The sequence below is a fragment of the Bidens hawaiensis genome, unplaced genomic scaffold, assembly GCF_021521415.1.
Source record: "Bidens hawaiensis isolate Kalapana, Puna unplaced genomic scaffold, B.hawaiensis_p1.1 tig00024247_1, whole genome shotgun sequence".
NCBI lineage: Eukaryota > Viridiplantae > Streptophyta > Magnoliopsida > Asterales > Asteraceae > Bidens > Bidens hawaiensis.
Window position 1 is genome coordinate 187004 of NW_027493817.1, and position 16917 is coordinate 203920.

At 38.6% G+C, this 16917-nt stretch overlaps 1 protein-coding gene across 2 annotated transcripts; it reads right to left on the bottom strand.

The window, feature by feature from the left end:
* Positions 1–11881: 11881 nt before the first annotated feature.
* On the bottom strand, positions 11882–16531 carry LOC143568916 (uncharacterized). Of its 2 annotated transcripts, none has more exons than XM_077054945.1 (12): positions 16409–16531; positions 16238–16336; positions 16085–16169; positions 15568–15637; positions 15362–15422; positions 15197–15250; positions 14573–14735; positions 14373–14469; positions 14157–14266; positions 12384–12490; positions 12179–12289; positions 11882–12097 (listed from the first exon to the last, which is right to left on the bottom strand). In XM_077054945.1, exons 1-12 carry the CDS (start codon positions 16496–16498, stop codon positions 11981–11983), a joined length of 1164 nt encoding a protein of 387 aa, XP_076911060.1. In that variant the 5' UTR covers positions 16499–16531; the 3' UTR covers positions 11882–11980. The 2 variants fall into 2 exon arrangements, with proteins under 2 accessions (XP_076911060.1, XP_076911059.1); XM_077054944.1 differs by having other exon boundaries at positions 14373–14483; positions 14563–14735.
* Between the last annotated feature and the right edge of the window lie 386 nt (positions 16532–16917).

The following is a 16917-nucleotide window of genomic DNA, read 5'->3' on the forward strand; positions in this document are numbered from 1 at the left end:
AGTACAAGTAACGCAGAAACGCCGTTCAGCCTAACCTATGGTACTGAAGCAATGATTCCGGCCAAAGTTGGCGTGCCATCACCAAGAATTACACTGCCGAAGGATAACGAGGTGGAAAGGCGTTTAGACTTAATGCCTCTTGAAGAACGTAGGGAGTTGGCCGCAATGCGAGAATAAAATTACAAGCTCCAACTACAGAAGTACTATAACGCAAAAGTAAAAGTGTGTGTGTTCAATGTTGGAGATTACGTCCTTCGCAACAATGAGGCATCAAGAGCGCAAGCGCAAGGAAAACTAGCGCCATCTTGGGAAGGACCTTATCAAATCAAAGAAGTAATGGGGAAAGGCGCCTATGCGCTGATGCAACTTGATGGCTCACCGATTCCAAGAACTTGGAACGCGGCACAGCTGCGAAGGTGTTACATGTAAATCGATTCCATAATTGTAAAAACATGCCAAGGGTTAATAAATTTGAATGGAAACGATACTCCGCATTTCATATATTTAAACATAAGTACAAGCGGATACCAACACCCGCAAAAGAAGTTACAATCCTAAACTATACAGACCAAGGGGATAATCTAATCAACATTGTTTATACTCTTCCCCGATTGGTCAACAGAGGGAGCGCTATCTCCTTCGCCGCCACCAGATGCGGTAGACAGACCAGCTTGAGTAGGCTCCAGCAGCTTTCTCAGCAGTTGCATGCCATTTTCTTCCTTGGCATACTTCGCAACTTCAGAAATGATGGGAAACGTAAGAGCATCATACTCCACCTTGGCGGCTTTGTACTCCTTTTCCACATCGATAGCATGAAGAACATAAGCTTCAGGAGGAAGATTGTCACGTATATGCGTCACGGCCTCCTCAAAGCCAGTCTTCTAACCAAGTTGTTGAGCAGCGGTGACAAGGGCCCCAACACACCGCGTCAAATCATCATCAGTAATGATGCGTTGGGAGACCTGAAAAACAAAGGCGTTAGAAAAACATAGTGATAAAAGAGCGTTTATCTACTGAGAAATAATTACCTTGCAGATGACATGTTTTAACAGCCAACCGCGGCCAGCGGTGGCAGCGGCGTACTCTGCAGTCAAAGACTCAATAGTCTTCTCATACGAAACCAGCGTATCAGCCAACTTGCCCGCATCCGCTTTTCTCAAATTGGCATCCGCTTCTAACTCGCCAATACGCTTGCGCAAAGCAGATTTCTCATCCTCGAGCTTCGCGGAAGCCTCCTTGGCAGAAAGAGCACGGGTACGTGCATCAGCAAGATCGGCATTAGACTTCTTGCACACAGCCTGAAACTCTTTATAGCGAGTAGCACGCAACCTTCGCCAATTTCTCTTCAGCAACAGTCAGAGCTTGGCGGTGCTCTGCTGCCGCCGCCTTCCAAGCGGCGGCTCCAGTGTCCTCCACTGACTTCTCCATTTCCCTCATGGTAGTGGTCATCTCAATATTCTCTTCTTGAAGAGCGTGATTGTCACAAACCAGCTCAGCCAAACGGGAGAGGGATTGGACATGGTGAAAAACAGCGTAGGAATATAGACTATTCTGAGGTTGAAGCTTGTGAGCGACGCGCTCACCATGGGGAACAACGTGTTCCAAAATTTCTATAAAGGTAGCAGGGTCTTCAAAATTGGCGCCGCGAGTAACTTTTCACTGGGGTTGAAAGACCCGGTTCGCCTCCACAGAATCTCGGGGATCCATATCTACATTCAATACCCCGCTACTTGGCCCAACACCACCGCTACCAGGAAAATAAAAAAACCTACCACTAACGACCGCGTCAACGCTAAAAGGGGGCGGCTGCACAATCTCGTAGCCATGGAGAACGAAAGTCTTGTCTGGAGAGGATTGCTTAGACTTCATGAAGTCAGCAAACGAAACACCCGCTGACTCGCTGCAAAAAACCTTAGGCAAATCGTCCACAATTGCCTTCATCGGTTCAACAGACGCCGATGGCTGAAAATCTGATGGAACAGTAGATTCCGCTGACGCCGCCACCGTCGCCACAATGGTTTCGGTCTCAGACGGGCCAACCACACCCATCATCATCGACAAAGTTATCATTTAACTAGCAGGCATCGCCTCAGACAAGTTACCCACGCTTGTCATCATTGGGAAATTGGCAAACATAGCTGCCAGAGAAGAAGCAACAGTGGAAACCATGGACGCAGCAGTCGATGAAGAAATCGCTAAAGTCCCTGCAACATAGACAAGAAAAGTCAAAACATAAGTTGCGTAAAGCAATGTGACCAACTGAAAGTATTATACCTGGCGATTTAATCAAACTGCTAATCTTCACGAACCCACCAAGGCGAGGTTTCTTGAAGAGGCGAGGCGCCTCTTTTTCTTCTTCTTCTTCTTCTTCTTCTTCTTCTTCTTCACCTGCAGGGGTGGATGCCAAATTGTGTGGAACAGTGAACGTCCCACCGGCTGAGGAGGAAGAAGATGAACTGGTATATACGAAATCCGTATCCACAACAGTTCCAGGAGTTGTGGCTGCAGAAGACACAAGAATTGTAGCCACCAAAATTGGAGTTGTGGCGACCAGACTTGTGCCCAAGACAGACACAGCAGTCACAAGCTGCGAGACTGAAGGCAAGGAGAAGCCAACAGAAACCTGTGTGTAGGCGGCGGGGAAAACGCAACGCCAACGCCGGAACCAAGCGGGCCTAGTAATCTCGCCGATGAAGACACAGGAGGCCCAAATGGAACGGTGGACATGAGGACGACATCGTCATCATCATCCATGGCGTTTCTCGCGGCGGCATCTATCGGAGACGCAACAACCTCCCCGCCACTTCCTTGTGCGCCTTTACCACTACACTTAGGAAGGCGCACAATGTTAGACCGTTTACTTGAAAAATGCAAATCAAACATTAGGAAACGGGAAAATAAAGCAAAGCGTTTACCAACAAGGAGTATTTAGAAGCCTACCCTTCTGTGGGTTAACGAAACTGGGAGGTGGGGGCGGTCGCGGAGGTAATTACCGCCCCATAGGAAGAGATATCACAAAGTTGTGGGCAATCTTCACAAGGATAGGCTCCTCAAGGGAACCTAACTCCCTCCGATACAACAACTTGGCGCCCTGTGGCGCGGGTTGCAGGAGGAGCATGGGATCCTCCACCTCTAAAAAAGAGAGAGCACAATGTCAGATTACCAAAACAACCAAGCAAGAATACAAAACAAACAAATAAAATACTAACCTTGACCGCCGTTAAGGATGATCGGTACCTTCGTCGTATCCTCCCAAATACGACTCATGCCGAGTAGCACCAACGCACGCTCTGAGTAATGACGGTGTGGGGAAATGCTAACCAGTAAAGTGGTGAACCACTCGGTCCCAGAATAAAGGACCATTTTAGGCTCAGCAAGCTCCTTCACATCCGTAAAATGCATAGCATGCAGAACCACATGCGCAGAGACGTAGAAGAAAACATTCTTCCACTCGTGTAAACTCTACGGTGCTTCCAAAGCAATGGCCTTGGCGCCAGGACGGGTAAACAAATTATACCACCCCTGGGAGAAACGCCACCGGTAAAAGGCCGATAACTTGTCAGCCGTAGGCGTAATGCCTATGCAATGACAAGTATACACGAAATGGCGTAGGCGAGCCATTCCGAGTGGATGAATCTGGCTGGGGTGCAGCCCAAATGCATCCAACACACCCAGAAGAAATCAGGTGATCGGCAAACGAAAATTGCCGAAAAGAAAATACTCCTTATACACGGCAATCTTGCCGGCAGGAGCTTGGCGAGCCGTCTGACCCAAACGGGGCAATTCAGGCTCGAACTCAGGTCCAAAGCCATACACCTTGACCATATTGTTGAAATCCTCGGGAGCCATACGACAACTGACAAATTGCATTGTATTGTTATTCTTCTTCACCTTTGGAGCTTGAGACGATTCAGCCATAAAAAGAAGCAAAAGATTCGAGAAAGAAACGGTGGAAAATATGCAAACTTGGATGAGAAATGAAATCCCAAAGGAGTATCCCCTCCTTTTTATACTAATCACAATTAATGAAAGGAAGGGGTGCAGAAAGGATGAAAGACACGCGGTCCAATCGCCAGGCGACACGCTAACAAATTGACAGTAAAAATGTGTTACAGCTGGGCGCTTCACCGGGATTCTCGCCCATTCTCCTGACACAGGCGAAAAAGCTACACTGAAGGGCAACCGTCGTCAAACTGTCATGTCAAACCATCGTTTCACTGACTTGTTTATAATTCACCTCTTCCCGCCAAATAACACCTCATCAATTTACATGAAAAGATGACAAGTATTGGCAAAATAGGCTCCGCCATGGGATGATTTGCAATAATCACCTGCCAAAGTAGACTCCGCCATGGGATGATTAGCAATAATCACCCGCAAAAATAGGCTCCGCCATAGGATGATTATCAAAAATCACCCGCCAAAATAAGGCTCCGCTATGGGATTATTATCAAAAATCACCCGCCAGAATAAGGCTCTACTATGGGATGATTATCAAAATCACCCGCCAAAGTAGGCTCTGCTATAGGATGATTAGCAATAATCACCCGCCAAAGTAGGCTCCACCATAGGATGATTAGCAATAATCACCCGCAAAAATAGGCTCCGCTATGGGATGATTATAAAAAATCACCCGCCAGAATAAGGCTCCGCTATGGGATGATTATCAAAAATCACCCGCCAGAATGAGGTCACGCCATGGGATGATTATCAAAAATCACCCGCCAAAATAAGGATACGCCACGGGGTGATTATCAACAATCACCCAACAAAATATACTTCATCAACGAACGATTAATTACCCGTTTAATACTTGTTAAATAACCATCCGCTAGGTAGAATGGTTTTCACTAGCCAGACACCCAAATAGGCAATGATGGTAAAAGGCAAGAAAAAAACAAAAGGCTAAAATGTACATTAGCAACCAAAATGCCATGATAAGTCCATAGCCCCCCCCCCCCCCCTTTCTTCAAGACGGGCAACTACGGACTAGGGGGACTTGTAGAGGTAGGGTATTATACCCACCATTTAATCAAGTACAACACCCAAATCAAGGCTAACTCATGCGCTGGGCGGAACACTTGGCGCCCTAACAACGGCGGACATACTATATGCCAAACATAATGCATGGCGCTAAGGTTGTAGCCCAATATAATAAACATTACCTGACACCTAGGGAATGGTAGCGCAAAAGTCTCCACCAGCATGGGACAAAAAGATACAATTTACATGGGAAACACTACCCAACCAATGGGGATTGGACAACACATAAAGGACGGTACAAAATAGTACAACACGTCCATGTCAAAAGGCCATGATGCCCACCAACTTCCACCAACCTCCATGACCGCACGGTTGGAGAATATTATTGGTGGAAAACCTGAAAAAGTAGTTGACCATATTCTCTCTCCTCCGGCTATAAATACCAATGGATCTCCAAACGGTAAAGATATACACTCACCATAATTACTACTTTCTCAATAACTTCTATTTGTATGATCAAGTACTGATTCTCATGCCGGAGGGTGGTTACGAGAGAAACCCCCCCTTCATTCCTCGTAACGAGCTCAGGGTGTTCTGTTTTGCAGGATATACTCGTCTGCGCCAAGAAGGTTCTTATAACCCATCATGGGGAATACTTAACCATAACCCTCAGACTAACGTGTTAGACCTTGAGGGGTGGATCTGTGTGTAACATTCGTTACTTTTCAAACCCGAAAATCCGACCCGTTTTGAATTTTCGGTTTCGTTTATAAATATATGTATTAATATAAACCAAGTTTCGTTTTATGTATTTATTTATTTTTGTTATTATTTTTATTATTATTTTTATGTTCGTCAACCGACTCATGATGATGTTTCGATGTATTCGTATCATTCGGTTTTTTTCTTTTTTTACATATATAATTATCGGTTATTTAATAATATTTACGACGTGTTATAAATACAATTCGTTGTTTTTCTATTTCGTATTGTTCAATAACAAAACTTCGGCATTTAAGGTTGTACTTAAACGAGTCTCGATCCATCCAAGTATATACAAAAAATAGCTAAGTTTATAAACTTTTACGGCGTTTATATAACATTCAAAAATACAAGGTTCAAGATGTAATTATAGTTTAATTAAGATTTAAAAGAGTTATGAAAATATAAGGGGTGAAACTATAAATTATTCAAATTATAATAATATTAATATTTGTAAGGCCCCGTTCCCAGTGCCTCACTTTAACGTTGGATTTACTCATAAACACAGTTCTTACAAATCAGAGTTCATTAAAACTTTTCGCGGAATATAAAACATCATCCATTCGTTACAAAACATTAAATCCTTTTCTTTGATACCATAACCCGAAACATTATATTTAAACCTCTTTTCTTTATATCTTCAGATGCCAGCCGTTCAATCCATGCCATGTGCCAACCTCATGTCAACTCTTTAATCAAATCACCTACGTGTATACTAAAAGTCAGCTACGCTGAGTGAGTTCTAGTTAATCAAGCAACTCATCATACAACCACTTCATACATCATATATATATCCGAAGACACATAATCCACTATCTAACCAGTTCACCTTACCACTTAACCACGTAACTGCCCCTAACCACTTAGCCACTTGTTTACGGAAGCACATTGAGGCTTGCCCTCCCACGCACTCCCGTTATGCCACTTAATAACGAGGACGCATGTAGGCTTACCCTACCACGCACTCACGTTATGCCACTTAATAACGAGGACAAGTATAGGCTTACCCTACCACGCACTCACATTATGCCACTTAAATAACGAAGGCACGTATAGGCTTACCCTACCACGTACTATCGTCATGCCACTAACACTCTTAATAGACCCCTTACCACTTGTATCACACTATCATCTACTTGTCTACAACACACTTCCTATCATTTCATCATTTACATAATAAGCAAGTCACATCAACAATCAATACACACTAATAACCACTTGACAGTCACTATCCTTAGCGATACGTGCAATATCCGAAGATCGTTCACGCACCGGCAAGCATTATATATTAGCTACTTGGTATATCATCTATAGCATACACTTACCACTTAAGGTAAGTGTATTCACACTTCACATCGAGTATGCACACAGCCCCGAAAACATAACAAGGAAATGGGGCTAGAAACTCACTTGAACTCGGCTACTTCTTCCGTTAATGGTTACTCCTTTCTTTGGCTGTGCACGGCTAACTTATAACAATTATGCGTATTGATCACTATCATTTTCCATATCGCGTTTCTAGTTTAATTAATACCCTCAACGAACCGGGGTCCGGGGGCAGCGCCCCTGGCAGTGGGGTCCTAGGGGCGGCAGCCCCTAGCAGGGTCCAAGGGGCAGAGCCCCTGGCTGGGGTCGAGCTGCCAGGTCAGCTTGGAAAAATTTTATTTACAATAACTGTCTTAACACATTTTCCATTAGGATATTAATTTATTTTCTAATTCGCCAACCCATTCTTCATAACGAATAAAGTCTGATTTGCTATCCGATTCGTCACCTTAATGTAAGCGAACATGCATGTTAGGCGAACTTAACTTAAGCGAACCTAAGTTAAGCGAACTTAGCATTCAGCGAACTTAGCGTTAAGCGAACTTGGCATTAAGCGAACTTGGCGTAGCGAAGTTGTCTACGGCGAATTTGCTTATAGCGATGTTGCCCAGCGATAGCTACGGTTCATTCATGACTCCCTATAATCACCTTCGTTTTAACGTCTAATTCTTGTATACGATAATAACCAACCCGTAAACGTTCTCATGTTCATTTTCGGATAAAACCTGACCCGGAAAGCATAAAGTTTGGACCTTTAGGCTTAAAACGTTCAATAAGGTTTTCTTTAACGGGCCGCTCATAACCGCAGATTCGTTAGGTTCATTTTAACATTAAGTTTGCTACTTTAATACTAGTTTAGACCCGATCTACTATTGGTTTAAGTCTCAAGGCTAACCGTTCATGAAAACGTAAACTTTAACATGAAGAACATACCTTTAACGCGTTTGGAGGTTACGGTATAGCTTGGTTATGAACTTTAGGCCTCGAATCTATCTTGTATCACGAGAATATATCAAGAATCGATGCTTGTTTGGCTTGGATCTCACCTTCCACTCTCGGCCGAATGTTTATGTGTAGGTGTATGTGTATGTTTTGAGTGTGAAGAGAATAAGATGGAAAGTGTGAGGATTTAGGGTTTTAGGATGGTTTAGGGGATATTTATATCCCTTAAAGCCCATGGACCTAAGGCCCATTCCCCTTAATCCATCTTAATTAGTCCATAACTAATCTCTTCTAATTTTCCTACTTACTCTTTCATATTATTATTATTATTATTATTATTATTATTATTATTATTATCGTTCCACTAACTCGTTTATTTCACCCGACGCGAATAATATATTAAACATTATTTTAGAAATTTTGGGATGTTACAATATTTATCCCAACCCAGTTGTCCCTTTCCCCTGTCAGCCCATTTTCCAGGCGAAAGATTCTGGCGGCCGGAATCCCGACTTCGGCGATTCTTTTCTTTTCTTTTATTTTTTTAGTTTTAACCCGTTTCGACACAATTAAATCATGTATTGACGTTAGACCTGGACCCAAGGTACGTTATTGATAAGTTATATCGCTATAATAACTCTCAATCAAGCCCGTAACCGTCGATGAAACGGCCGGAATTCTTTAAAACCATTAACGATCAATTAACACCCATTAATCATCTTACGCTCTAATTGTTAGTATAAATACGACCCAACACAATATCTAAACTCGTCACACTCATCAATCCAAACTAATATACTCTATATAAACCAATATCAATCGTTAAAGTTTCTTTTTCCGGCGAGCTCCGTTCATCATTAGTTCATAACATGTAAAGGTAATATTTATATGCAAATTGATTAGTTTTAGCCGTATAACAAAGTCCCTAACTTAATTTGATCAACCATGGAGTGGTTTAACATTTTGAATTTCTAGGGTTATAATGCAGAAGATGAACTCGTATCATATTTTATATATATTTGTTTTTGGTATTTTAACAAAACTAACAAGTTGGTCCGTTGGTTAGTTTGTGAGTTTTATAACCAGAGGACCCGGGTTCGAACCCGGGTCAGAGTATTTATATTGTTTTGTTTTTTTTTTCTTTAAAACCTTTTCTTTAATATATATTAACCAAAATAAAATATATAACTCAAATAAAATTATATTAAGTTAAACAAAATTAGTTTTAAACCACATCTATGACTTGCCACCTAAAAACCAATCTTTCAAATTATATATATTATGTTTCATTCATTAAACTTTATAATTCGTTAGCACTTTCGTTTTCAAAATAAAATATATCGTTAACACCAATTTTTCTATAACCTTTATAATATCCAAACTTAACATTAATTTGTAATTTAAAAACATTAGATTTAATAATTCGTTAAAATTTCATTAAAACAATATTATAATATTATAATATCAAACTTCATAAAATGATGAAAAATATATAAAAATCCCGACAACCCGATTTATCTACCTTTTATAAGTCGTTAGTTAATATTGATTTTGTACTTGTAATTCTAGTTCGTGACGTTCAATTGCTTCAGTTTCATTTACGCACTTTCGGTTTATTTCAACTTTGTCTTCAACTTCAAGATGAGTTTCTCACACCCCCTTTTACCTTTTTAACTATTTTGGTGGTAGCATATATATCCTATCAACAATTCAATTTCGTTTATTTATTATTACAAACTACAATTCGTTACATGGACTTGTGTGTTTATTTGCTTACTTGCTCAAAGATTACTTGCTCATGGTTTCCTCAATAAGTATGATCATACGCCCCCTATGCACTCAGGACCTCGATGTTATGAGTGGAATAGGGACCCCCGATCACCCCCGATCCGAGTACATTTGGTTGTTACCAAATGGAAAATACATTGCTTGCGCTATTACTACACTAAGTTTTTCATGGAATTGTATGGTTTTTATGTACTCGTATCAAACTTGTGTGAACTCACCAACTATTCAATTAGTTGACTTTATTTTATATATATGCTACAGATACTTACATTAGAGGATGAAATGGCGAAACTAGAAGTTAGGTTATTTCAATAATAAACAAAGAAGTCATGTGTTTTATTTCATCCTTTATATTTGTCTTATTGAACAACTTGTGTACTTGGGATTTGAATGAATTAATGATATAACTGTCACTTAATAGTGTCACATGTGTTTTGGGCAATCTGTACGTCACACTCGGGCGTATTCCGCTTTAGCCGGGGTGTTACACTGTGTTTCTTCAATTCCATTTGCAGCTGTCGGTCTTGTATTATTGCATCGTATGAACTTACTTTTGTAGATACATAAGGTATCATTTTAGTTTTTATTTTGATAACTGTAATGACTAGGGGTGTTCATGGCTTGGTTTAAAACCGTGAAACCATCCAAACTGGTCATTGGTATGGTTCGCGGTCGGTTTCTTAATTTTGTTTTCCCTTGGTCGGTTTAACAATTTTAAACCATAACGACCGGTTTGGTTTCTGGTTTATACGAAAAACAAACCGTATAAACTGGACCAGACTGTTTCTTGTGTATTCACATTGAATACCAAATGGACTAAGTAAAAGCAGGTTGCAAAATCTCAAATTGGCTGTTTGTTGACAGTATATGTTTATATTTTTCCCTAGTATATAAAGTATGATTAAATCTAATATAATCACTAAATAATTTTGCACTAAACAACTAAATTTAAATATAATATGTGGAAAACCTAAAATCTAAATAGTTTTGACTTTCCTTTCATTAATGGTTACCTTGTCCGTAAACGAACCGCACGTTAAGTGAATGGACATGAACAGTTGTTTCTTTTGTTTTTTATGTTCGTAAATGTTTGTTATTCATTCGTCTACTACTTTCAGTTGATGTTCTTTAATTATAATTGAACACAAAAACGTTTATTTCCTTATCAAATGGACATAAACAAGAATGTCTCGTTCATGGGTTTTTTTAACTTCTTGTAGATTAAAACATACATGAAAAGGGGAAACTTTATGCTGAAATGCAAGCTGTAGAACGGGATGAAGAATGGGATAATGTAGAGTTCGCTAAACTGTTTGAAGAGTTAATCGGGAATAAGTTTGAGCCGTGGGAAAGAGTGAAGAAAACTCAAAATACTGTATATTTAGCTAAAACAAAACATTTGACCTTTATATACTTTTGTTTAATTATATAAATCTAATGGTGTTGTATGTGTTTGGAAAACATCTGCACATATTTGATCTAGCAGCAAAAAGTTGAAAATGCAAAAAAAAAAAAAAAAAAGGTCCTCGGAATCTAGCTGGCAACATCTTTAGCGACGAAAAGTTTTAGCGGCGACTATAGACTATTAGCGGCGGCATTAAGACCTTAGCGACGGAACGTTAGCGGCTACACTTTAACGTCGCCGCTAAAAGTGTTAGGTTCTTTTACCGACGACTTTCAGGACCTTTAGCGACGACTGTTGTCGCCGCTAAAGCTCAGTTTACTTGTAGTGAATAAGTGGGAAGATGAATCGGTTGTTAATTGAATGTCTACAGACTACAGTTAACCCGTTTAAAATAAGAATAAAAATTTTATATTTCACTAGAACTGACCAACCTGTTTTACAACAGATCATCCATCCTCTTTGACGTGTTTATAGAAATGGTACATGGATCATATTAGAGATACGGTCGATGCCTTCCCGGCTTCCAGCCATCCCAACAGTCTAACACGATCATCAACCCCCTTAAAACAAACTATGCAGCTAGACACCATCCATAAAATCTAGCCACAGCCCACAACCACAAGTATCCACATTATTAACCACCATAGAAAAAGAAGTCAGAAGCCTTTATTGCAGCTTGACATAAATTTGTTTACACTAGAAATAACAACTTAGTATTAAACAACATAGAAAGATTCTTCACTAAAGTTAGCAAAGTAACCTGGACTGGTGTGATTATAATCCTCGGCTTTTCCTTATTTCAGTTGATGAAATATCCATTCGAAACTTGTCCGTTGGTATTGAAATAAACATGTCTTTTAACTCATCAGGGATGTTAAAATCATCCAAAACCTGCAACAATACCATCTTAAATACCATTATGTAACAAGATCAAATTTGATGCAAATTAAGATTCATGCAATGTGGTCAAACCTTGAAAACACCATCCATGTTCCTACCACCTACTAGGAAAGTGGATCCTGTTATTTTACATCTGAGGAGTGTCTCTATCATATTCTCATAGCTGCCACCATAGTACTTTGGCTGCAAAGAAATAAACAGAATGAAATAAACTTAAAAACAAGAAATAGTAAAAAAATTGAAAAGGTTGGTAAAAAAATATTGAAGATGTTACTACATTTATAAGCCTTGCAGCAGTATCAGCACCGATTACAAAAGCACTGCCAGGAAAAAGCTCCGCTTTTTTGTAAAAATATGGCTGGTTTGAAATAATAACTGTCTGTCCTGTATTTGCAACACATTTTATACCAACTTTTATATCAATTCGGTAAATAAGTTTAATGAAATGCTACAGTCTTTGTCCTTTAAGTATATAACAAACTTCACTTTTCATCCTTAAACTAAGGAAATAACAGAAAACTTCGATGTTCATATGTTACGTCCTTTACACTAATGAGCGCTAGTTTTTTCTGTTTAACTACAGTCATGTGCACCGCACATGAGGATATTTTGGTCTATTAAGTATATAGCAAATTTCATTTTTCGTCTTTAAACTAAGGAAATAACATTACCATCCTTTATGTTCATATGTTTACATTAGAGGTGGCAAATGGGTTGGGTTGGGTCGAACAAGTCATGGGTTGAAACGAGTCATGGGTCAAAACGAGTTTGGATCAGAACGGGTCAATTAAAAACAGGGTTGTATTGGTTTGGGTCGGAATAGGTTAGAATCAGACCGGGTTTTGAGGTTTTTTTTTGTGAACGAGAATAAAGGCGGAAACATTTTAGTTTTTTTAGATTTTTTGTTTTTTATTTGTATTTTAAGTTATGATTTTTTTTTTAAATTTTTTTAGGGGTTTTCTATTAAGATCAAAAACCCTCAAACAAATATTCAAAAATAATAATAAAAAAATTATAACTTAAAATATAAATCATAAACAAAAAAAGTATAAACACTAAAATGTTTCTTACGTTGTCCTTGCTCCATAAAAAAACAAAAAAAAAACACTAAGAATCGAACCGAAACCGAAAAAATCAAGGAAAATGCAACAAAAAGCCAAAACCGAACCACATCAATCGAAATCGAAAAAATCAATCAAAACGAAACTAAAAGAATTCAAACCGAACAAAAACAAAACTGAAAAAACAGACAAAAACGAGTCCAGAATCGACCCCAAAAAAACAAAAGAAACCAAAAACCCAACCCGTTCCGTGTGAAAACTCGTGTTAGCTTGAAACCTGAACCGAACCCGTTCCAATCTGAAACCCGAAACCTGCCACATTCCCTTAGGACACTAACCCACATCGACCCATTTTAACCTAAAAATAAAAAGGATAGAATTTCAAATGACTCATTTTGACCCATTTAGTTTAAATCTTTTACCCAAACCAACCCATTTAATTTTTAAAACAACTCAAACTGACTCATTTGAAAGAGTTTGGTTCAAGATTGCCACCCCTAGTTTACGTCCTTTCTGCTAATGGACATTAAGTTTTTTCTGTATGTGCACTTCACATGAGGGTATTTTGCTCTTTTTAAGTTTGTAAAATGACAAAACTGCCCTCATGTGCATCTCACATCAGGGTATTTTGGTCCTGTAAAGTATGTAGGTATGGGATAAAATGACAAAACTACCCTCATGTGAAAACCACACGACTGGAGTTAACAGAAAAAACAAACGCGGTGGAAAGGACGTAAAAATATGAACATTATGGTTCCGGTTATTTCGTAGTTTAAAGATGAAAAGTGAAACTTGCTATACTGGAGTTAACAGAAAAAACAAACGTGGTGGAAAGGACGTAAAAATATGAACATTATGGTTCCGGTTATTTCGTAGTTTAAAGATGAAAAGTGAAACTTGCTATATACCTTAAAGGACGAAAAATGTAATTTACTCAAAACTTAGAACTTATATGAAAACATATATACATATATATAACAAAGTCTCACCAGCCTTTTCAAATTGTTTAACACGGTCTTTAATCTGTGCCACAGTCAGTGGCGGTTTATCTGCGTTTACTGCTGACAACTCGAAGCACGGGTAACCATCACTACAGAGGCTGCATATATTAATCATCTGTTAAAAATATTTTTAAGAAAACAATATTCAATAAACAAATATCATGATACTTTAAAAAGTCAACCACAGGTCAAATTTCAACACACCTCATTGCAACTTCCAACAGCTTAAGGTGACCATCGTGTAGAGGGTTAAACGAGCCAGAAAGAATTACTTTTCTTTCTCCACTTGAAGTTTGTGTACCTGTAAAACACTGACTTCATAATAAAGATTAACTGAAGACAAAAAATAAATCATATATTTAATATTGACATGTTATTCCAGGAAAATACTTACTGAATCTTACCATTTGAAAATGGGTAGATTCTGAAGCATATTTTGCCATTTATTAATTGTTCTAGTTCTTGGTCTTCATCAAAGCATTGCTCTCTTTCAGTAGAAATTTCGTGTTCGGTTAAATCTGAAGCAAAGAACGTTGAATTTGAAACATTGCAAGCATCTGCAATTGCCTGTTTCGTCAGCAAAGCGACACAGTTTTAGTCGTTCATAAATTATGAACATATAAATGACTATATTAGGCCTGCAAGCAAACTGAACGTTCGTTGAACCATTCGTTTATCTAGAAAACGAAAAAACATGAACAAAGTTTTTGTTCTTTTTGTTAAATGAACGAACATGGACACATGCCTTATTCATTCATTTATGTTCGTAAACTTTCGTTTACGTTTGTTCATTTACATCGATTAATACTTTCACTTAATTTTTTAGGCCCTTTATACTTTAGTCTAGTTTATGAAATGAAGATGTCACCCATTACTTACAATTTAGTGAAGTTTTACTCGTTTTTTAGGCCCAACTAATTGATGTTCAAACTTCAGTTTCTTTTAATTGGTATTTTTTCGTTTATGTGCGTTCATATACGTACGTGTAGCATTCACAGAAACAACTCAAGATATAACTATTCACTTACCTTGAGTAAAACTTGGCTTGATACTCGTTCTTCTTGCTCTCGGCTTCTCAAACCCTGCAACAACCCTATTTAAAATCACACATATCTTTGAAACTTCTTATATATGTTAAACATTAAATCCAATATCATGATTGCATCAATTCGGTTCTAGAAAATAAACCTGACCTTTGATAAAGTTACTGATGAAGACCATAGACGGTTAGAAGTCCGTGTTGACAAGTGAAACCTATAAATGAAACACAATACTGAATGAAAACACTGATTATATATCTATGCATATATGTACATATGCATATATGTACATATGCATGTATGTATATACAGAATGCACACAATCAAAAGCTATAACTATATAGATTACAAAAATATACCTGTGATCGCCAAGTTTCGGATGTGTGGTAACTAAAGAACCTGTAAATCCCACACCTACTACTGGAGAACCTATAGAAAATAAAACCTATGTATGTTAAAGACTTCATTAATTCAAACTTCAGAATAATAATATTAATCACAAACAACAAAGCACATAACCTAGGCAGTTGATATCGGTACCGACAACATTGGTAATATTAACCGATATCAGCGATTTTCCTGTTATCATTTTTTGAAGTCTTAATTGTCAATATTTAGTGTTTTTAGTCTGAATCAGTTCTTACTTGCTGTGATTGTTAGTGTTTTGCAAGTTGCAAAAGGTTAATTTGTTAATAGCAGGCGAGTATACTGAACTGGTGGTGTTAAATCGCTATATAATATAAATTCTGCATGATACTACCGACATCCCACCGCAATAACCGATAACTCAAATATTATACCGATCTCCAATATCTTTCCGCACTAATTGTTTAGCACTCAGCATGTACATAACCACAAAATAACTACGACATGTACCGGGTTTAGATAGCTTTAGAGCCCGATTATAAGCCGCCAACGCCATATCTTCAGCAGTTTCCTTACTAGTAAACTGAACGGGCGCCTGGTAACAAATCAAAACCCTAAGCAAAACAAAATATAAAATAACTCAATATAAGAAAATTGAGACACCTTGCCAAGCAATTGGATCAATGACATCCGAGAATAGGGAACGATGACTTCGAGAAGTGTGTTTGAAGCTCCAGGAACAGATGCCAGCCAACCTAAGGCCTGAATAATTATATATATAATACATGTGTGAGGTGTGATTTGATGTAATAGTGTGGGATTGGAATAGAGTACCTGAGAAGCGCCGCCGGAGAAGTAGAGGACGGCCTGAGTGGGAGTGGAATGAATGGCTTCGACGACTGATCGGATCAAAGACTCCGTCATCGTCTAATTTGGATTGACTGACGACTTACGCTAACGACATCAGTAGTGTTTGGCTGAGATTACAAAAATTATTAAATTTTAATTATTTTAAATGGTACGATATCGATTTTAGATGTAGTAGGTTGCGGAATACGTCGGGATGAATGATGTTACGATGATTATAAAAAAAAAGGCTGTCCGATGTGATTGGCGAGTGAATGATTGGAGTAGTTTTAGGGTATGTTTGGCAAGGAGCTTTTAAGAGCTTTTAGTAGCTTCAAGCTTTTTAAGCTTTTAAGAAAAAACTCATATTTAGTAAAAAGCTTTGTTTGGTAGAAGCAGCTTTAAGCTTATAAATTGATAGAAAAAGCTCCATATTTGAACGCTAGTATTGGTAGCGTTTGAGAAAAAGCTAGCTACAAGCTTTTACATTTGAATTT